Below are 22,502 nucleotides of genomic sequence, written 5' to 3'. Positions count from 1 at the left end.
GGGTTATCTGGGGATTCACCCTCCCACTCCCAAGCTCCAACAACTGTCTATACAGTTCCTTTGGCACCAGTAAGCTCAAGACGTATGCTCCTTCACTCTCTGGGTAGCCTGGGACCTATCCCCTGAGCCTCAGTTTCCTAGGATAACGCCTTTCCCCATCTGTGTCTCGGGTTCGTTTCAAAGCCTGTCAACAGGGAAGGGCTACACATATGCATTCAAGGTGACAAATGGAGCAATGTCTTTCCGGTCTACATCTGGCCTTTCCTGATGAACCCCTAAGGCTTGGCAGGACAGGAATGGCATCTGCCAGTACTCTCTTCTATTCCCCACTGCCCAGCAGCCTTAGTGGAGCCTGTCAGTGGCATGCTCTGGTTAGGATAAACAAGGCAACTGGGCACTGGATACAAGTTTCATTTAAGTCCTCTCTCTCTCATTTTAAAAATAGCTAGTACTGGTCGGGCACCGTGGCTCACGCCTGTAATCCCAGCACTTTGGGAGGCCGAGGCAGGTGGATCACTTGATGTCAGGAGTTTGAGATCAGCCTGGCCAACAAGGCGAAACCCTGTCTCTACTAAAAATACAAAAATTAGCTAGGTGTGCTGGCACACGCCTATAATCCCAGCTACTTGGGAGGCTGAGGCAGGAGAATTGCTTGAGCCCAGGAGGCGGAGGTTGCAGTGAGCCGAGATTGCACCACTGCACTCCAGCCAGGGCGACAAAGCAAGACTCCATCTCAATAAAAATAAAAATAAAAATAGCAAGTAGTAACCTACCAAGAGAAAAGTACCAACTGTAAACTTGCACTGACATTTGGGGAGCAGAGAAAGCCTATGAGGGGACCTGTGTTATTCTGTCACGTTTATCTCCCTCCTACCATTTTAATGTCTGAGTCGATGCCTCCAACATACAGTACGCAAAAAAAGAGTATTTTCATTTCAGATGCATATGATGGCAAGGAACAATATGAACAATATTATTTTAGTGCCCTGGGAAAAAATTAGCAAGTCAAATATTGAATCAGGCCTGTAGCACCACATGCTAAGCAGATTGCTTTGATCTTATCCACACTAAAAGCTCTATTATTGAATTTAAAGTTGGTGAGCACATATCAGACCAATATACAATGCATGTCTGAATGCATGTTTCAGAAGCAAGAAATGTTTTGACAAAAGGAAGAAAATATTAAAGTTACAGCTGCAATTGAAGCACAAATTTGCCCTCCCTCTTCTCTTGAGGCTGGAGGCTCTCATGGCCAACCAAAATGTTTTTGCTCTGAAGGACCTGCTGATGGTTCCAGAAACACCTGCTGAGCTTCTATTTTTCTGGAACCAACAAAGAAGGGAATTCTCACCCCCGTACTCCATCCGAAGAAAGGAGTTTGAGACTTTGAGTGTGCAAATGCTATGCATGATATGGCACCCTCTGGTGGTCACTGATCTGGGAGGCCTACGTGGCTTCCCAAACTTCCAGTAATCCAACCTCCCTTCCTCTTGAGGCTGCTGTGGCAGAAAAAGGAACTTTAGAGCCAAAGAGAGGGAAGGAAGCAGCTGATCAAGAGGGCAGAAATTAATTGATGGCAAGGGAGGGAATGTTAATTTTCTAGCAGGACCCAAAGAGAAAAATAGTTTGGTGCAGTAAACTTCCTATCTAGGATATACCCCTCAAAAGCTGCACAGCAAAAGAATATCCTAAGCCAGGTGTCAGCAAGTTACGACTCATAGGTCAAATCCAGCCCCTCTGACTGTTTTTGTAAAGTCCAAGAATTAAGAATGGTTTTTACATTTTATTTTATTTTTATTTTTTTTGAGACAGGGTTTCGCTTTGTTGCCCAGGCTGGAGTGCAGTGGTGTGATCATGGCTCACTGCAGCCTCAACCTCCCGGGGTCAGGTGATCCTCCTACCTCAGCCTCCTGAGTAGGTGGGGTACAGGTGCACTGCGCCCAGCTAATTTTTTTTTTTTTTTAAAAGAGATGAGGTCTGGCCTCGAACTCCTGGCCTCAAGTGATTTTCCTGCCTTGGCCTTCTAAAGTGCAGAGATTATAGGCATGAGCCACCATGCTTGGCCTGGTTTTTACATTTTAAGTGGCTAAAAAATTAATAGTTTGTGATCTGTGAAAATTACATAAGGTTCAAATTTTGGTGTCCATAAACAAAGCTTTATTGAAACACAGCCCCACTCCTTCATGTACGCATTGCCTGTGGACGCTACCCAGCAGAAGTGGGTAGTTGCAGTCAGCTGTATGGCCTGCAAAGATGAAAATACTCACGACTTGGCCCTTTATAGAGTTTGTCCACCTCAGTATGAAACAACTGCTACCGTTCACAGGCCTGGACCCCGAGCATCTAGCCCCCTCCCCACCCCTGCCCACTCCAGCCTGATGAAGGGCAGGAGCAGTCTGCAAGACGGGGTGTGTACGTAGAGGAAGGGGGCATTCCATTTCAGCACAACCCCTACACACTTACCATTTTATTATTGATTTCATGGAAATGAATCTCACAGACTTTCTCCACAACATCTTCATTCTCAAAAGTGACAAAGCCAAACCCTAAAGGAAAAGAGAGGGAAGAAAAAACAAAGAGAGGCGGGGTGAGTTCCGTTCCGGCAGGCCAGTTTTTCTCTGAAGTCCTGAGGTCTTGACAGCCTCCTGGTCTGGGGGTAGGTAGGAGGATCCTTGGGAGGGCCTTGAGGTTGGAGGCAATGATTTCTAATTTGTACTGAGCACCCTTCCGACAGCGAGGAAAAGTTAATGATTTCACCCACATGCAGCGGGCGCTGTGTGGTTTACATTTGCCCCGAAGCAAATAAGAAATTTACTTGTCTGTTATTTACAAGGGTCAGAGCCCCGCGGCTCTGTGCACCGCAGCAGGTAGGTGGGCTAACGAGAGCCTCGTGGATCACTGCAGGGCCACGCTTGCCCTTTCCGCGAGCAACCCTGGCCAGCCCTCGGGTCGGCCTCCAGACGGAGGTGGTTATTTGTCCTTTTCTTCCTGAATTACTTCCTCTAATACCTCATCAGGACATCCTGAGGCCTGGAAGAAACTATTAAAAGTTTCAGGCCTCTGTTCCACGCAGGCATCCTTTTTATACTGCTGCTTCAAAAGCGCTCTGGATTTGGGGCAGTTTAAGACTGTTTGATGCCTGCTGTCAGCCCGTCAGCTATCCACTGTATTTACTCGGCTGGAGACCGGCTTTGCTAGACAAGCTGCACTGAAGAATTTTGGCAGGCGACTGCTGCTCAGTATCCTCAGTTCTTCTCCCTACCCTCCTGCCCCTTTCTTTCTTCTCCTCCTGCCTCCGACAGTGTTTCCAGCATGTGGCCCCATCTGTGACCCCACTCAGTAAGTACTGCTTTACCACATGGCCTCACGCAGGGTTGCACCCTCTTTGGATGGGATGCAGCTGCCACGTGGTAGCGCTAACGTGGCAAGGGAGCACAGGCCGTGGGGGCAGACACACTGATGGGGAGACTGCGACTGGCTTCCAGTTCTCACTGTGCATCTACTTTATGTTTAATCTGGGGGAGCCCCTTCCCCTCTCTGAGCCTCAACTCTTGCATCTGCAAATGAAGGTGGTAGAACTGGACCCTGGGTTTCACACCTCCTGTCACAACCCAAATCAGGATTCACAAGGCTGTCTGCTGCCATCTGAATGTTTGCGGCTGCCCCCTTCCGCTCCCCCACCCCCCACCCAGATTCATGTTGAAATCCAAACTCCCAATGTGATGGTATTAAGAGTTCAGGCCTTTGGGAAGTGATGAGTTCGTGAGGATGGGGCCCTCATAAATGGAATTAGTGCCTTACAGAAAGACACCAGAAAGCTTGTTTTTTTCTCTCTACCATGAGAGGATGCAATAGGAAGGCAGCTGTCTGTACACAGGAAGGGGGGCCCTCCCAGAAATGACCATGCTGGCACCCTGCTCTTAACTGCCAGCTTCCAGAACTGTGAGAAATAAACCATTTTTCTTAGACCTTGGTACTTCATTATAGCCGCCCCAACTAAGACACTCTTCTCCCCAAAGGTATGAACCTGGCTGAACACTAAGCCAGACACACCAAGCAGGAAGACAAAAACTGAATGGCTGTTCTATCACAATTATATTATGATAATTGTGTTTCCAGTCAGTGAGTAAAATACAGATGCTTCCTTTTCAAACTCTGTGTCTATTTTGGGTCCCTGCCACACAAGACGGAGAGGGAATTTCTCAGGTCCCTTCTGACTCTCACGCATCCAACTCTAACACCACCAACTTCTAAGGAACACCAGAAAACGGGGAGCTGATATGTGGAGCTCCTTTAGCATAGCTCCTGCAGGGACTAGCAGATTCTTCGGTACGAGAATAAAAAAGGCTACTCTCTGCTCTCAAACCATTTCCAGTAAAACAGAGGGCTAGGACCACGAAACACAGCAATCGTGATCTTTATTATGTCATTTGCTACCACCACACACCAAATACTGGGCCAGTGCTCCCAGCATACCAGTCCAGCCTGTTGTAGACACATAAGGTGGCATCAGACATACCATAAAGTGGACATGGGTGTCTGCCGGAGGGGCTCAAAGATGGCAAGTTTCTCCCAGTGTCACCCAGTAAAAGCTAGGTTCTCAGTTACCTTAGAGGCCTGAAGCAGACATCTGACATCTGACATGATATGTTGTTTGAAATGCCATCCAACAAAAAAACTTTTCACCAGGTTTATATGCCCCCTGCCCCCTAAACCAGGTCCTTTGAGGGAAAGCTACCGGGAATGCTATCCTATTCCCTCTCTTTGGGCATCTCCTTCTCCTTGGCCCTTGGTCCCACTGATCATTGCAGAGCAGGAGAAGAGCCACGCTGACACCGTCCCCAAGCCACTTCTCTTTGGACTTTGGGGTATTTGTTCCCCAAGCGCTCCTTTAAGCACTTTCAGTTTCCTGAGGGCATTCAGCTCACCCTATGGGGGTATGTCTCAGGAATCCTGGGTTGGGAGGAGCCTTAAAAACATCAGGTTAAAACTCCCACCCAGTCAAGGACCCCGGGAGCACTCAGCCAGGGACCTAATCTTTGTGGTTAATCCCCTCCCCGCCCCCCCACCCTCCTAGGGCCCAGATCCTAACTGGCCCCAGGAGAATGGATTAAGAGCCAGCGCCCTCCCGGAATTCCACAGGGAGGGAGCGGCGGCACTGCGGAGGCCACGGAAACCGGCCAGCGTGCCTTCAAGCCAGAGCACCCCGCAAGAGGGTGATGCTGGGGTCTTGTTCTCAGGACGGAACAGGGCCCCTAACACACACCGAGTGCTGAGTGAGTGACTGAATGAGCCATTTCTGCTCCTTCAGGGTCTGCGCATCTTGCTAATCCACTTGAGTCACTGCTTTGCCTCAAGACTGATTCCGCTCTTCCTTCTGCATTTACCAGCTGCCACCTGTGCTAGGCATTGTGAAGGACGTGGAGATCAACCAGGCAATGGCCCTCTGCTTGCACAATTCACGAACAGGCACGAGTCAGAGGACCCATGCAGGGACAGCCTCTCCCTCTCACCCCTCACTTCCAGCCTGTGGGGCACTCTGGGTCTTGTCTGTCTTTGAAGGTCACCCCTCTGCCCCGGCCCCCACGCCCAGGCACCTTGCAAATAAAACAAGCCAGGATCGGCCAGTTTTTAGGGAACCTCACTGCTAATTAGGACAAGTGTAGCAGGTTGAATAGTGGCCCTCCAAACATACATGCATGTCCTAGTCCCTGGAATTTATGAATGTGACCTTATTTGGAAAAAGAGCTTTTGCAAATGTAATTTAATTAAGAATCTTGAGAAGAGATTATCCTGGATTTAGGGTGGGCCCTAAGTCCAATGACAGGTGTCCTTAAAAGACAAGCAGGGGATATCTGAGACACAGAGAAAGAGAAGAAGGCCATGTGAAGACAGAGGTAGGCAGAGAATGGAGTGGTACCGTCACAAACCAGGAACACCTGGAGTCTTGAGAAGCTGGTCTTCCAGAAGGCAAGGAACAACTGTCCCCCAGAACCTCTTGGGGGAGTGCAGCGCTGGCTTCCAGAACTGTGAGACAAGAAGTTTCTGTTGTTTTAAGCCACCAAGTTTGTGGTAATTTGTTATGGCAGCCACAGAAAACTAATACAGCAAGGTTCTAGGTTTCAGCTGCCTCCATATCCCACACAGGGGGGGCCGCACACAACCTCCTCCCGCCAGGCCTGCTGACTTGGCCAATCATGCTGCTCTGGACTGAAGGCAGGAGAGAGTGGATGCATGAGAAAAACCCATGCTGGCTATGGGTAAAGAACATGAAGTCGGTGCCACCACTGAAGGGCACCACCCCACAAGCCAGAGGACAGCCTAGTTTAAAGCCACCTTGCAGCTAAGTAAAGATCCACACTTGATCCTAGAATACAGGCCAGAGTAAGTCAAGTCACCATCGCAGGCCATGGCTGAGTTCCCTGCCACGGAAGCTGCTTTCCTGCTGCAAACCAGCTCCTTCCTGGTCCACTGCACACATCACCTCCATACCACTCAGGACTCTCTGATGCCCCAGTTTCCCACTCTGAGATGGGAAGAAGGGCGACTGAGCTAGGAGACAGGAATTAAAATGCAGACTGTTGCACCGGGAAGGGTCGGGGCAAGACTCAGGGCATCATCTCAAATTCTGACTCTGATATTCTCCCTGCTGGTCCTTTTCCTAACCCCACAGGACTCAAAATTCAAGTATCACAAAAATGATTTTCCTGATTAAAGGAGATAGCCTAGATTTCAAGCCTATGTACCCTGGATGCATAACAATTCAGCGATGTCAAGACTCATTTGCCCTATTTTAAAGACCTATATCATTTCAACATCTCTGTCTGTTTGGCCCAAGCAGAGAAAACAAACTTGATTATGTCTAAAATATTTATTTATTCCATTTGGGGAAAACAAAGAAGCAACAGAACACTTAATTATCAATAAGTGTTATTCCTTAACATATAATCATTTTTATTTCACAGATGCATTAGCATTTACAATGAATTAGTAACTTAGTGGTGAATAACCCCCAAAATGAATTAAAATGAGCAGTGGAGGACAAAAACAATGGGGTCAGAAATTTGGGATAGAGTGATGGGTGGGAAAAATCCTTGTGGCATCACAGTCTTCTTTTCGGAAAAAGTATTTTATTGTGGTAAAATATACATAACATAAAATTTACCATCTTAGCCTTTTTTTTTTGGAGATGGAGTCTCGCTCTGTCACCCAGGTTGGAGTGCAGTGGCGCGATCTTGGCTCACTGCAACCTCCACCTCCCGGGCTCATGTGATTCTCCTGCCTCAGCCTCCCAAGTAGCTGGGACTACAGGTCCCCGCCACCACACCTGGCTAATTTTGTATTTTTAGTAGAGACGGGGTTTCACCATGTTGGCCAGGCTGGCCTCAAGCTCCTGACCTCAGGTGATCTGCCCGCCTCAGCTTTCCAAAGTGCTGGGATTACAGGCACCAGCCAATGTGCTTGGCCATTGTAGCCATTTTTAATCACACAATTCAGTGGCATTAAGTACACTTAAAATGCTGTGCAGCCATCACCAACATTCACCTCCTGACCTTTTCTGTACCCATTAAATAAGTCCCCATTTCCCCCTCCCCCAGCCTTAGTAATCTCTATTTTACTTTTTTTTTTTTTGAGACAGGGTCTCAGACCCCTGTCGCTCAGGCTAGAGTGAAGTAGAACAATCTTGGCTCATTGCAGTCTTGATCTCCCAAGCTTAAGCAATCCTCTTATCTCAGGCTGTCAGGTAGCTGAGACTACAGGTGTGTGCCACCACACCTGGCTAATTTTTTGTAATTTTTTTTGTAGAGATGGGGTTTCACCATGTTACCCAGGCTGGTCTCGAAACTCCTGGGTTCAAGCGATCCTCCTGCCTTAGCCTCCCAAAGTCTTGAGATTACAGGCATGAGTCACCACACCGGCCTATATTTTACTTGTTTTGACTATGAATTTTCCCATATAAGTGGCATCATACACTATATGTTCTGTACTGTTGTGCCTGGTTTGTTTTATTTGACATATGTTTTCAAGCCATCATAGTCTTTTGAACAATCTACTGAATGTACAGGAGATTTGGGAGAGCTGGAGGACAGGGAGTCGTGATTATTTCCTTCTCATTGCCCTAAAAGAGGGCCCCACAGAGAATCAGAAATGGAGCCTCATGAAGGCCCATCAAACTGAGGTGTAGCAGCCAGGTAAAAGAGACACACAATTATCCTCACTCAGCAAGGGGCCAGATAACAAGCTATGTGCCCCAGAGACTCCCTTTGCCTCTCTGGACCCCTAAAAGAAGCAGGCAGAAGCAGGGGTCCTGCTCCAGCCCCTGGCAGAGTGAGGACTCTAGTCTACGGCGAGTCTGTGAAGGCTGACACTCCATCGGGGCCCTCTGGGTTACCCCTGTGAACATCCATTGCTCATCTCCCTTGGTCCTAAGAACCAGAGAACTCCTCCCTGGGTATTTAAACTCACTCAAGCTACCACCCAGAATGGAGAGGAGACCCAGGGACTGACAACTAGGGGAGGTGGGGGAAACAAAGGGCCAGAACTTGGGGGACAAGAGATTAGTTCACCAAAGAAACCCTTCTCACCTGGCATCAGCAAAGTGGCACCTGCCCCGCCTCTCCTAAAGCCCCCACCTTAACTGCACCCCACCCTTCCAAGGGGCTCCAGAAGTCAGCAAAGCTGGGACAAAGAAGGTGGTGGGAAGATTAACCCTAAACAACAGTGGTTTAAAAATGGATATTAATAGGGTAGCAGTTGACAGGGAGCATTTAAAAATGAAATTCTAGCATTCTCTTGAATGAAGCTATTATTAGAAAGTAAAAAGCGCTATTTAAGAGATAAGCATTTAACAGTCAAACCTTTTCCCCCTCTTTCATCCAAAGGAACAGAACTAAATATTCATCTGAATAATACAAGGCTCCAAAAAACCACATACACAGAAGAAGAAGATCGAAATCTGAAAACGAGATACCTCAAAATTAAAATGACCTTCTCCAAACGCACTCACTGAGGAACATCGACAGTTAACTTACAAGAGAATTTTTTTTTTAGGTCAGAGAGAGAAAGATGGGAACAGCCTCCTCCTAGCCTCAAAAATAATTTTCTTCTCTTATCATACAGGTCAATGAATAGGCGATCATGTAGTATCTAATGCATCTTCAGTGAAAATCAATGCAAGTCATGAGTTAACACACTTGGTTAATGGAGAAAAAAAAATGAGGGAGGAAAAAACCCCAGATTGTCAAATTTATTCTGAGTATCCCATGAGAAATTTAAGGTATATGTACTTAAGAATATTTATAACTCATGCAACTTCCCTCTCTTCCTAATAACCCAGTATTTGGGGAAAGCAATATTCATGGGTTGCTTCCAGCACAAACAAATCCCTTGGGTTTAGGTGTGGGGAGCACTTTCCGGTTTGAAAATCCTTTTCATCCATCATCCTACCTGGTCCCCAAGGCAACTCTGCGAGAGGCAGGGCAGGCTCTGCTACTGTCATTGTGCTCAACTGTTCTGCACGGTTCAGTGACTCATCCATCATGACATGGCCGCTAAATCAGAGGCAGGAGCTGAACCCAGGAGTGGTACCCCAAGTTACTTTCATACTCCCCCCTACTTTTCTGGAGAAGACTGTCAGGGTCTTCTTTGGATCAGTAAGTGTTCAGGGATGGATTTGGTGGCCATATGGCTCAGACAGCGTGAGAGGGGCCGGCCTGGCAAGGAGGCATGGTGGTCTGCTTGCATCGTCACGAGTCAAGCCCCATTTGGCTGTGCGTCCATTGGCAACCCCACACCTCGGGAATGTCCCCAGCCCCAACGCAGAACATTTCTAGGTCACCTCCATGAGCTACGGCAGGTTTGGCAAGTCAGCTGTCCTGCAACCCTAAACTTGGAAGGTCTGAGGCCCCACCTGGAAGCGCAGAAGAGATGAGTAGTGTGCACAGATGCATGGCAGGCATGGGGAGGTGGCATCACATGCCTTGGCTTTGCTCTAAGAAAAATATAACTCAGAAGATCAATATGTTCCAAGAAAAAAAACAAGCTACCTTTTCAAAAGCAGCAGCATGTTTCTGATTACTGGCTGCCATGTTGGGAAATCACTGCACAACACTTTGGCTTCAGTGAGAGCCAATTGAAGTTGCCATTAGAGGTTCCTGGGCGTTTTCAGATACTAGGTATTGGGAAAGGATGGGTGACGATCAGGCTGTGTGTGCTTTCACACCCAGGTGCCAATGTGGACTTTGTAAGGTGGGAAGGGTTAGGATTCCTTCCATTACAACTCACATCTGCTTCCCAATAACTTCCCAAAGTTATTGAGGATCAGTCCACATTCTAATAATAATAATGTTAAAAAGAGAAAGCTCATCTGCCGTCACTGAGCAGCCACTCTATAACTCAATCTTCACCCCCAGCCCCACCCTGGGGAGTATGAATAGAAATTATTGTTCCCACTTTACAGATGAAGAACTGAGGCCCCAGTGGGACCCTGTGTTCTCTCCCCTGCAGCCCACCTTCTTCATATGGAGGCAGACTGTTCCATACTCATCAATTCCTACCTTGTCCAACAACTGCACCCCTGAACCCTGTCCCTGTCATGTTTCCCTGTAAGAACATCTATGAAATAGGCCAGAGCCCTCGGTTCTTACAACCCGGCAGAGGGAGGGCAAGGAGAGAGTAGGGAAAGATACGGTCACCCACTCCAGCTCTATGTTGGCTTCCCCTGCACCCTGAAGTATCTGATTTCTTAAACACAAGAGCAGGGAAGGAGGCACTGAGGATTTTCAGAGATACACAGCAAAGAAGACCTTCACACAGAAAAACAGCTAGAGTATCTCCTAAGCCAGTCTAACTAGGATGAGCACAGCAGAGTGACTTCTCTGAACCTTTCCAGACCCCCAACCGCAGATGTACCTGAAGTAGGACTGGGATGCCAGACTCGATGCTAGAAGTTTCTTTTTTTTTTTTTTTGAGACAGAGTCTTGCTCTGTCACCCAGACTGGAGTGCAGTGGCGCGATCTCGGCTCACTGCAAGCTCCGCCTCCCGGGTTCACGCCATTCTCCTGCCTCAGCCTCTCCGAGTAGCTGGGACTACAGGCGCCCGCCACCAGGCCCGGCTAATTTTTTTTTGTATTTTTAGTAGAGACGGGGTTTCACCGTGGTCTCGATCTCCTGACCTCGTGATCCGCCCGCCTCGGCCTCCCAAAGTGCTGGGATTACAAGCGTGAGCCACCGCGCCCGGCCGATGCTAGAAGTTTCTTTGCAGCAAACTGGCTCTCAAATGAGTCAGCTGCCCTGGAGGGACGGACAGAGAAGTGCTCACTTCCCTGGCCTTATTAAGAAGAAAGAAAAGGGGCAGGCACGCTGACCTGAGCTGTACACAGCACCCAGCCTCAGGGATGGTTAAGAACAAAGACTTCCCGGTCAGGAGGCCATCAGAGGCAGATACTTGAGACTGCCCTCCTGGTGGCCAGTAAACAAGCCCATAATCGATGGATTCGAGGGGTCTGCGGGCATGCCCCCTTAGCACAGCCCTCCCTCCTCCCTGATATCCTTCTTCCTCCCTCCCCCCAAAATAAGCAGCCTCTCTTTGGGGTCCCTTCTGAACTGGCCCTCCTTCTCTGCCCTGTCTCCATCCCCTCCAGGGTGGCATCGCAGCCCCTCCACTGTGGCATCCTTCATGCACCTGCTTCCTCGTTTACACCAGTAGTTTGGCAGCTGGTTGCTGTAAACTATAATAAAATGCCTTTCCAAAAAATGAAGGAATGTGACCAGACACGCCAGACATCATATTAAAGCCGTGTCAATTAATTTCTCCCCCTGCTTGATAAACGAGCCCCATTCCATCTCTTAATAATGAGGAGAGAAACAAGAAAAGTTGACACTTAGTTTAATTTATTTTCTCAACTTGCCTGGTCATATTTCTTTCTGCCTTGCAGAGCTGGCTGGGGCTGCGGGGAATTACAAGTGGCTCGAGCACAGGCAAGGCAGAGATCGGCGTGAGTCGACACGGGTCTCCTTTATTCCCCACACGCTTAATCAGGAGGGGGAAAGTGACTTAGTGAGCCAGCTCACACCTGCGCCTCTGCAGCCACCTTTGGGGCTGGGGGGAGTTGGGTGGGGGGCGGGGAGTGATCTCAGGTGTGTGAGGAATCAGATAACAGAAATGGCACTGTCAGATTTCCAATCTAGTTCCATGGAACTGCACAAGACTGCATTCCCTAAATTAATATTAAGCTACGTTGGCGGCATTTGCCAGAGGGGAGACAATTTCTCAACTGGAAAGGTGCTTTTCTTTCCTCTTCAGCTCAGGGATGCGCTGGCCAACCCTTGACCTTGAAATGTGAGGAGAAACCTTCTAAAAGTCAGGCGCCAACCATGAACCACCAAGTGTTTCATCAGACTTTAGTTACAAAGAGTTTTTTCAATTGGCCACTATAACCTGGCGACCATTTATTTATGGATGCTCCTAGACAATATATCAAGGTGGGGGTGAAGGCCAAGTGTGCTCCTAGACCAATGCTTCTGGGTGTGGTCCTGCAGCAGAATCTCGCATGGGGGAAGGGCTTGTCAAAAATGCAGATCCCTGGGCTCTGCCAGCTCCTAACACGGTCTCAGTGGGTGTTGCCCAGGAACTGCGTTTTTACCCAAGTCTCTGGTAATTCTGTTGCTGACGCAAGCCTGACTCTACCCTATGCTTCCCAATTCAGGACAAGCTAAGTGGAGACCATATGGTAAAAGAGAATCTAGAAGTCTCCAGAGGAAAGAGAATTTTGAGGACCTCTCTTACATGAAGTGGGAAACTTTTTTTTTTTTTTTTTTTTTTTTAAAGAGATGGGGTTTTGCCATGTTGGCCAGGCTGCTCTCGAACTCCTGGCCTCAAGTGATCCTCCCATTTTGGCCTCCCCAAGGGCTGGGATCACAGGTATGAGCCACCATGCCCCTCAATAACGCTGTCTTTAAGAAGCCTCTGACATCCAAGGCAGACCAGGGAAAGACAAAGCTGTTTTCTCCCAGGTTCAGGAACCCGTTCAGACTAAAGTGTAAACGACAGATCCTGCTTGTACTCCCAGAGGTATGGGCAGTTTGCCCGAATCAAATCCTTATGCGAAAGCAATTAAGTTCCACTTTAGAATTTCAAACAGGCATCAGGCACTAGGAGATTTTAACTGATGGGGGCACCTCCCTGAGCTTGTGAAATTAGACAAATGTTTACCGAGCTGCGTTTTGTAAGGACAGACGGGGTGGGGGCATCCTAAAAAGAACCACCCAGGAGGGAAGAAATGGAGGTTAGAAGGGAAAAGAGAGAGAGAGAGAGACCTCTAACCATCCTCAAACCATTTTTCTAAGAAAGAAATCTGTCATGAATACTGATAGTGTGATTTGAAAGTGCCTGCGGCTGCAGGGAAAGGGTGTCTCATCCCAGACTCTTGTTAACTGAGTGGGAAAAAGCACCTGTGATCCAGGCCAGACAACCCCAACCTCATTTAATTCCGAGTGCGCTCTATAGCAGTGATTCTGTGAATGACACTTGTCAGGGCAGCAGATTAGTTCACAAACCTATTTTTTGTGCGTGGTGTTCCATCTTGGTCGGGAAAATAGTCAGTTCTTGGCGAGAGAGAAACATATTACTGCTGTTAAGTGCCAATATAAACTCTGGGACGCAGTGGTAAATTCACCAAATTAAATCGCTAGACAACTGGCTCAGATCAGGACCCCAGCAGAAGGTGCCAGGACTGCAGCTCGCGCCCAGCGGGGCAGAGGAGGCTGAGGTCGTGCGCGCAGCTGGAGCAAGGGCACGAGGACGTGCCGCCTCCGCATCTGCTCTGGAAACCACAGAGCCTGGGGCGGCTTTGGCGAGCCCCAACTGCGGGAGCGTGGCCTTCAAGGATTCTCAACTCAGGGCTTTCTGAGCTCAGGGGAGATGGGGTATCAGCTGGAAGTTCTTCCCTCTGGAGGTGGGTATTTGGGTTGGTACCCCCAGCTACTCCACTGAAGAATGGGTTTCAAATCTGTCACCTTCTCTCACATTCATCCTCCAGCCTCATCCATGCAGCGAGCAATACACAAGCTAAGAGGGAATTTCAATCTACTTAATGTCCCCCCGGAGGTGGGTGGAAAAAGGCTTAGACTTTGGAGCTGGGTAGATCTGGGCTCAAATCCTGGCTCTAGCACAACTGGCTGCATGACTCTGAGCAGGTTATTCAACCACTCTGACCCTTAGTATCCTCCTCTGTGAGATAAATGATCCACCTCACCAGTCGGGATTGCTTAAAAACACCTGCACCTCTGAGAAGATAGCTAGCCCCTCCTATCAGTCAAACTAGCCTTGTTATTTCTCCCCTAGCCCAATCTCTATCTCCACACATGCTTACTTTTGTCTCTGTATAGCCTCACTTGTTAAAATCCACTTGACATGTCTGTAAGGTAGATGTTCATGGTGCTTTACCAACTATCATGATGGGATAAGATTCAGGACAGGGAGAGGTAAAACAAGTCATGCAGTGAATTCCTAGGTCACCTTGTTACTTTTAAAAGACCCTAACAGGGCTGGGTGTGGTGGTGGCTCATGCCTGTAATCCTAGCACTTTGGGAGGCCAAGACAGGTGGATCACTTGAGGTCAGGAGTTCAAGACCAGCCTGACCAACATGGTGAAACCCCGTCTCTACTAAAAGTACAAAAATGAGCCAGGAGTGGTGGTGCATGCCTGTAATCCCAGCAACTCAGGAGGCTGAGTAGAATCATTTTAACCTGGGAGGCGAAGGTTGCAGTGAGCCGAGATCATGCCACTGCATTCTAGCCTGGGTGACAGAGCGAGACTCTAACTCAAAAAAAGACCCTAAGGTGCATCCATTTAGGTTAAAAAAAAAAAAACAAAACCCAAATCATCCATTAATCTTTGAGTGTCGCACCTGGCTGTGCAGGGTGGGGGCATGCTGGCCCCCCACCCTGGTGCACTCAGCTTCCCCAGCAGCCTTCTCAAGATGCCCACTCGCCTTTCTCCAACAAGTTCTCAGGGAATGGTTACCAGCCGCAGATAAGGTTCCAAAACTCCATCAAGAAACCACTACTTGGAAGCAGGTTTTCAGCGCTGCCACAAATTATATGACTTTTATTATGAGGTATGGTTTCAGAACAGTCCCACTGACAGAGCCCTGGCTGGGTGCCCACTGCTCCCTCTGCACCCCCCACAGAGTGGTCATTCCTGCCAGCATCTCCATGACCCCACCCGACTACGCTGCCAGCAAACCTGCCTGGAGTCTGTGGGCAGGCAGATGACTATCGGGTGCCTCTGACGAGTGGTTCGCACGAGACACATATACTTATTCACCATGGGGTGGGGTCTGGCCTATTTTATTATATTCTTCCAGCTGTTAAGGAACTGTTCTTAACATCTGGAAGCCAGATTTCTCTGAGAAGCTGTGACCAGCAGTCCAGGCAGCTGGATTGGCGTGGCAGCTCTGCCAGGAGGGAGCGGAGACTGCTACCTGACTCTTCAGCAAAGGCCTGGGATAGGGAGAGGGAGGAAGGAGGTGAGGAGGCTACTGAGGACAGGCGGCGGCACAGCCTGGAGCTCATTATTTAGGGTGTTCTACCAACCAGCACATCCACACCACCAGGGAGCTGGTTGGAAATGCAGTCTCAGGCCCCACCCTAGGCCCACTGAACCTGAATCTGCATTTTAACAGGTGATTTTATGCAAATTAAAATGTAAGATGCATCAGTCTAGAACACTGCTTCTCAATAGTCTTACATCAGAGCCACTCAAGAAAAAATTTTAAAATGCTGATGTCCAGGTCCCATCCTCAGAAATGAGTTAGGTCTGGGGTAGCACCCCAGCATCTATATGTTTTAAAATCTCCCAAGTGATTCAGTTAAGAAACTCTGGGAGGTTGGGTTTGGTGGCTCATATCTGTGATCCCAGCACTTTGGGAGGCCAAGGCAGGCAGATTGCTCTAGCTCAGAAGTTTGAGACCAGCCTGGGGAACACAGTGAAACCACATCTCTACAAAAAATAAAATAAAATAGATTAGCCTGACGTGGTGGCACGTGCCTGTGGTCTCAGCTACTTGGGAAGCTTGAGCTCAGGGGGTCAAGGCTGCAGTAAGCCCAGATCATGCCACTGTGGCCTGGACAACACAGTGAGACCCTGTCTCCAAAAAAAAAAAAAAAGAAACATTGAGAGAAGGAAAAAAGTATAATGCCTAATTTTTGTCACTTGGAAATAATTCCAGCTTCACTAACATTTAACATATGACTGAATAATCCCAGTGCCTTCACATGTCCTTATGTCAGCAAGACACTTGTCCTTATTTTATAAGCCACTAAAGGAAAAGAGGAAGTGCTTCCATGAGGGTGGGGCCAGAGTGGCTCCTCATTTACTCACCTGAGCACAGCTGGTACCTTGTGCTGTTTACAGGTAACCAGTAAATGGAGGTATAGATTATGCTATCTGGCTTTAAGAAAACCAACCCTTACAAAGTAGGTAACTGCAAAGAAAACACGGATTGGAGATAATACTAATGATACAAGCATATGTCACAAAAGTAAATGGTCAGTCAACCCTTTCCATACCCCTAGGCAAGACACCTAACCAGCCACATCACACCCCCAAAAACATGTCTTGATCAGATGGAACAAGTTGCAGCCAAGTGAGTGAGGAAGAGCCTGATTTTCAACAGAAACTGGTACCGTAGAGAAAGTGCTTTGAAAACAAATGTTTGGAAAATATTTCTATTGTTTAGTGTTTTTGTTGCTAAAAATGATGTAACTAGGTCATCTACAAAAGCTCTCATATCTGCAGACTTTTAAAATCCGGAAACAGAACTGTAAAGACTCATTTGAAAAAAAAACATGAACATTTCAGTGGAGTTTGAACCCATTTGTTAAAAATATAAAAATGCAACACTTGATTAGTTTGCATGAAAAACTGATTGACATCAGGGAAGATGGAAATTTACAAGCTGAATTTCAACAAAATCCTTTGCATAATTGGAGGATGGGGTTGAAAAATTAGTATCATGATTTAGCCAGCACAGTGAATCGTGCTTCCTCCGCTGGGATCTGTTTATCTTGTGAGGTGTATTTTCCAGTTATGCCAGGCATTAAAACCAAGTATCAAAATAAACTAAACTAAGAATCCAACCTTTAGAGCTGGATCATGAAGTGTTAAATTAAGAATTCTTTTTTAAAACCAGCATATTCAATCATATTCCTCTCTAAAGTAATAAAAATATTACTTTAATTATTAATAAATAAAATCCTTAATGTATCCTATTAGTCTTATTTGTATAGGTTTTATAATATACATGAATATTAACAGTGGTACATGCATATAAATTAAAAATTAGGTAAGATATATTGGGGGGAGGCATGCTAATTTTTTTCTGCACAATTAAAAGATTTTGGAGCCTCTCTAGGAGAAGGTGAGATGGTACATAATGGACTCTGGTTCTGAAGTTGCCCCTTATTCACAGAGATTGCTAGAAGTCTGGAGGTAGGGTGGGAACAGGGAACTTCAGTGACTGCCTGCGGGTGTGGACCCCTCCCCACACCCAAGAAGGGATCTTTGCATGAGAAATTCACGGGAGTCAGGAACCAGCCAATTTCAGGATCTCCTGGGTCCTCCTGGCTGAGCAGCACACCGTGCTGAGAGGCACTGGGGAGGTTCACCCTTCAAACTGAGATGCTTGATTCCTGCATGTTAACGGCAGCCATACCTGAACTTGTCTCAATAAATTTTTCATAGCATCGTATCTTCATTAAAATTTTATTCTATTAGCATTCTGAATCCAAACCACTAAGTACATAATTGCTAAAACATGTGTTAAGCGACGACTTACGAAATGCTGGTTTTATCATATTGTTAATTAACAGAAAGTAGGATTAATACATTCACAGATCATTAGGAGCATTTGGTTCAATTTCACCAGCTCTTCAGCAGGGTGGGGGCAGTTGTCAGTGGGCAGCCCTGGGGATCTGGAGCAAGAACACAAGTGTTCTTCGGGGTTCACCCTCAGCCCCTCTACATGTTCTAAGACTGTGTCTGGGAGAAACCCAGGAGACAGCAACTCAAGGTCTCTTTTTCCTAAAGAAAATTGTTCTCAGATGTCACTCAGTGTAGCCTACTCAAAAAAAAACTACATGGAAGGGTTTGGGTGGGGAGGAGGAGAAAGCAACACACTCTTTTAAGACAGATGAGTGAAATTCCACAGACTGGGAGGATTTGAAGCTCGGATCCGAGGACATCGTAGAAATCCTGGTTGTTTACTAGCTGTGTGATATGGGGCAAGCCATCAACCTCCCTGATCCTATGTCCCCACCTATAAAGTAGGAATAAAGATGCTGACTTCAGCTGGGTGCAGTGGCTCACACCTGTAATCCCAGCACTTTGGGAAGCAGAGGCTGGGGGATCACCTGAGGCCAGGAGTTCAAGACCAGCCTGGCCAACATGATGAAACTCCATCTCTACTAAAAATACAAAAATTAGCTGGGTGTGGTGGCACACACCTGTAGTCCCAGTTACTTGGGAGGCTGAGGCAGGAGAATCACTTGAACCTGGGAGGTGGAGGTTGCAGTGAGCAGAGATCGTGCCACTGCGCTCCAGCCTTGGTGACAAAGTGAGACTCTATCTCAAAAAAATAAAAAAAAAAAGATGCTGACTTCATGGGGCTGGCATGGGGATTAAATGAGATAATGCTAGTTCTGGTTATGCCTGCACAAGTCTGTCGTTTTTATATAAAGATTTTGTACCCAATATTGCTTGGAATGAGTGGGCTACCAGCTGAGACTTGAAAATACTTTAGCTATCAATAAATGTTGACTGCAGTGATAAGAGCTTTAGCGGGGTCAACCCTGAGGTACCAAAGCTGAGCGATTTGGAGTGTATTTGAACTCACCTAGTTGTCATCTCCAGTGCAAACTGATCACAAGATTCCTAGGCCAGAAGGGTTTATTGAAACCTCTTCCCAGCCTGTCCCGGGAAGTACAGGGGTACCCAGGCATGAAATGGACTAAATGTCTTCTCTTTTCCCAGCCGTCCAAATTGCTTTAGCCTGGCCTGATGGTGGCACTCCCAATTTTTTACGCTTACTAATGAAGCCGTCTGCCTGGCAGGGCAGCTAGCAAGACCAGCACTGGAAGCCAGGACTGGAACAGCCACAGAATGCTGGGGTGGAAGGAAGGGGCCAGGCCTAAGTGGAGGGTGTTGGGGGCAGGCCTCACCCGGGGTTTCCCGTAGGCTGGGGGTCAAGGCAAGCCCTGAAGTCAAATGCCAGGGGTCAAGGTAAAGCCAGGGTCAGAAACACAAAAGCAGTCAGTCAGGAAATGCAAACAGATGCTGCCTCAGCCTTCATCGATAAACTTTCGGCGGGGGCAGGAGCCCTTCCCAGAGGAAGATGAGTCCTGAACCAAGGCAAACTGTTAGGATATGATGATAAATGGGTTCACCCTGCTAGAGCTGGATACAAAAATCAGTGCTCAGGGAAAACCCCAGGAATAATGAAGGCAGATCAGCCCCTGCCAGGCCCAAGTGGGAACAGAGAGGAGAGAGCTGGTCACCTGGTTCTACTTTTTTTGTTTTTCTAGAACATTCTTTCAAGGCCCTGGGTACCCAGTAATGTAAAGGTTTCCAGTTTCCTGTGGTGAGGCCTTCTGAACATGTGGGTTATTATTTGTGGACTATGAATGGAAAGAGCCTCTGGATTTGTAGAAAAGGTTGTAAGTGGAAGGAGCCTGGGCTTTGGGTTCAGACATGGGTTGTAATCTCTGTTCCACAACTGATGGGCTGCATCTCAGCTTTCTCATCCTTCAAATAGGGACAGCAGCATTATAGGGTTATAGAGGATTTAAGGAGAGAGTACACCGAAGCCCAGCACAGTTCCTAGCCCCCATCAGATGCTGAAGCACTCATGCCTCTCTAGAGGGCCATTCTCATTACTTATATTGACTTGCTGTCATGACTTAATAATTTGGCCCTGTAGGATGAGGGTTCCAGAAGATGGCTGCCTCCAAGGGGGGGCTGCTCAGGGTCCTTGTGTTTACAGCAACATCTTCCCATTGACCAAATGGGAACAAAGAGGGCTGGAGATTAGCTGAGAGGTGACTGTCTAGGGGAGAGGGGTCCTCAGATGTCCTGATGGCTGGCACAGGGCTGCCCTTGACCGGAGGCAGATGCGTCTGCCACCCAGAGCGGGCCACAGGGCACGCCTCGAGGCCAGGCAAGGAGGCAAGGCCTGGGTCTCCAACGGGAACCATCGCCTCTCCCACCACCCAGCATGTGGGGCAGATCATCCCTGCGTCCTCCAGAGAAGGCAACAAAGTGACAGCAGAGCTTTCCCCAACTTGAAAATCACCGAGCACAGATAGCCATGTTATGGCCATTCTGCCACTTGGCCACAGAGACCAGTAACTTCAATTTATTTGTGTCTGGGGCCTTAAGGAACCTCAGCTGTCATCCTTTCCTTAGTTTATTACCAAATTTCTAAAATATTACATCCTTTATTATATCCAAATTCACTTTATTGCACTTGACAATACAGATAATCACATACCATATGCTCTAATGTTTTGAAACCAATGCATGTTGACAGCGGTTTTTATTCATGATGCATAATTCCATCCCCAGCTCACAATGAGGCATCTGAGCACCCAGCCTGGTGTTAAGACTTTTGCCTAATAACAGATTAACAATACAGCAAGTTTCCGAGACACACTCCCTCCCATGCCATTTTCTATTTACAATGGGAAAAACGTACCTGGGCTGAAAGGATGGGCTTATCAAAGAGGAGGGGGAAAAAGAAAAACAATCCTGCATCACCACACACCCACCAGTCCCAGAGGGTTTATAATGATTTGTTATTGTTCCACGCTTATGAAACTTGATATTGAAAAGAGGAATTGGTTTTGCGCCAAGTAGCAAGGCAACTAATCACACCAACCCACACTGCTGGCCCCTGAGAACTGAAAGCACAAACTGCCCCAAAGCTCTCATTAGGATCTCTCTTGTTTTTACTCTTGTTTTGCCACAAGCAAATATTTGTCACTCCTCTACCTTGGTGAGACCATCCTTCTCCCGTCCCCTTCCCCTCATCCCCTGGGCATCCTTCTGTTCCCAATTAGCCCCAAGCTTCCTGGCAAAATGAACACAGCTGGGGATGCATCCTACCCCCACAATCCTGGCACCTCTCAAGCAGAAGGGCAAGGCCAGTAGGAAATGTCTTTGCAGCTCCTTCGGTGGCGGAGCCCCTTGTTCTGCAGGGTGGCTGAAGAGAAAGGGTGGATAATTTAAAGATGATCCCCCAGCTTTGCTGTAGTGCCCGGAACAAACAATGCCATTTCATACGTCCCCTAACTAAGCGCTTTCATTTGCTTCAGAGAAGCACTCAAACAACTGTAAACCCATTAGATCATGTCAAACGTGGTGGGAAAGAGCTTGGGCTGTCACCAGCAGAGAATCAACTCAGATTTATAGATTCTTAAAGCTTTAATACATAGATATTCGTCTTCCCCCTGCAGATACACAAGGGGACCAGAATAGGGGCGGAGGAGGCAAGAAGAACAGCCCACAGCTCATCGGCAGACAGATTGGAGTTTCACAATCATTCTCCCGGATAATGGGATTTCTCAACAAGGGGAGGAGGGGGGAGGAAGAAAAGCGAGGCCTTCACTTTGCTGAACACTTGGCTGTTTTTCCAAAGCTTTGCTTGGGGGTGGTGTGGGGGAGGAAAGAGATGTTATTATCAACAATGCCTCTGGAGTACCCAGTGACCTGCTGTGAACAAAAGCAAGTGGCGACCAAAGAAGGGCTGGAGTCCGAGGACGCAGAAACACTTACTCAGCCACCTACAAAGGAGGCCAAATGAATTAAGAGGCATCTTACTCCAAGTAATTGCTGTGCTTCTGAACAGCTTAAGTTATAACCTTTTTTCATAAATAAAAACCTACTTTCCCTTTGGGCTTACATCATGACTCCAAGAAAAGCTTTCTCTTTATTTCTTAATCAACTTCAGCAAGTAGGGGGCTCTTCCTACTACCTCAAAGGGTTTGGAATTTTCTTTTTAATTTTTTTTTCATTTTATCCTTTTCTCTTGCTTGTCTATCATCTATTGAGTATGGCGGTAAATAACTGGTAATTAAACCAATATCTACTAGAGACCAGGGCTTAAAGATATAATTTTATACAGAATCCTCCTGAAATATTACCAGTTGGTCTCTATGGGTCTGGAAATGAGACGGTTTGGACCAGGCTGGACTTTCATAATGCAGGACCCACCAGTGGTTTGCAAAGTGGTCCCTGGCCCCAACTTGCTGCCTCATCAATTCTAGTCTCTGTTTGAATATTTCTGGGGAAAGGGGCATCACTCCTCAGTACTTCATAAAGACAGCTTGTTTGAGTTGGGCATCTTGAGGTGTTGCTAAATTCTTCAGCCCAAGGATCAGCCTTTCTCTTGGTAACTTCACAAACGGCCACTCATGGTTGGGGAAGCAGCCTGGCCCCCTCCCA

At 47.5% G+C, this 22,502-nt stretch overlaps 1 protein-coding gene across 4 annotated transcripts in view; it reads right to left on the bottom strand.

Moving 5' to 3' along the window:
• The window catches only part of MSI2 (musashi RNA binding protein 2), a 429,839-nt gene that overhangs the window by 86,188 nt on the left and 321,149 nt on the right, over positions 1-22,502 (bottom strand). For all 4 annotated transcript variants that reach the window (XR_004033315.1, XM_030827590.1, XM_030827591.1 and 1 more), the window contains exon 8: positions 2,464-2,546. Coding sequence is in view for 3 of the 4 variants with exons in the window: in XM_030827590.1 (XP_030683450.1) it covers positions 2,464-2,546 (83 nt within the window). In the remaining variant the exon portion in view is untranslated. The remainder of the gene's footprint in view (positions 1-2,463; positions 2,547-22,502) is intronic.

Source organism: Nomascus leucogenys, chromosome 14 (genome assembly GCF_006542625.1).
Source record: "Nomascus leucogenys isolate Asia chromosome 14, Asia_NLE_v1, whole genome shotgun sequence".
NCBI lineage: Eukaryota > Metazoa > Chordata > Mammalia > Primates > Hylobatidae > Nomascus > Nomascus leucogenys.
This window is presented reverse-complemented; position numbering and strand designations above follow the sequence as displayed.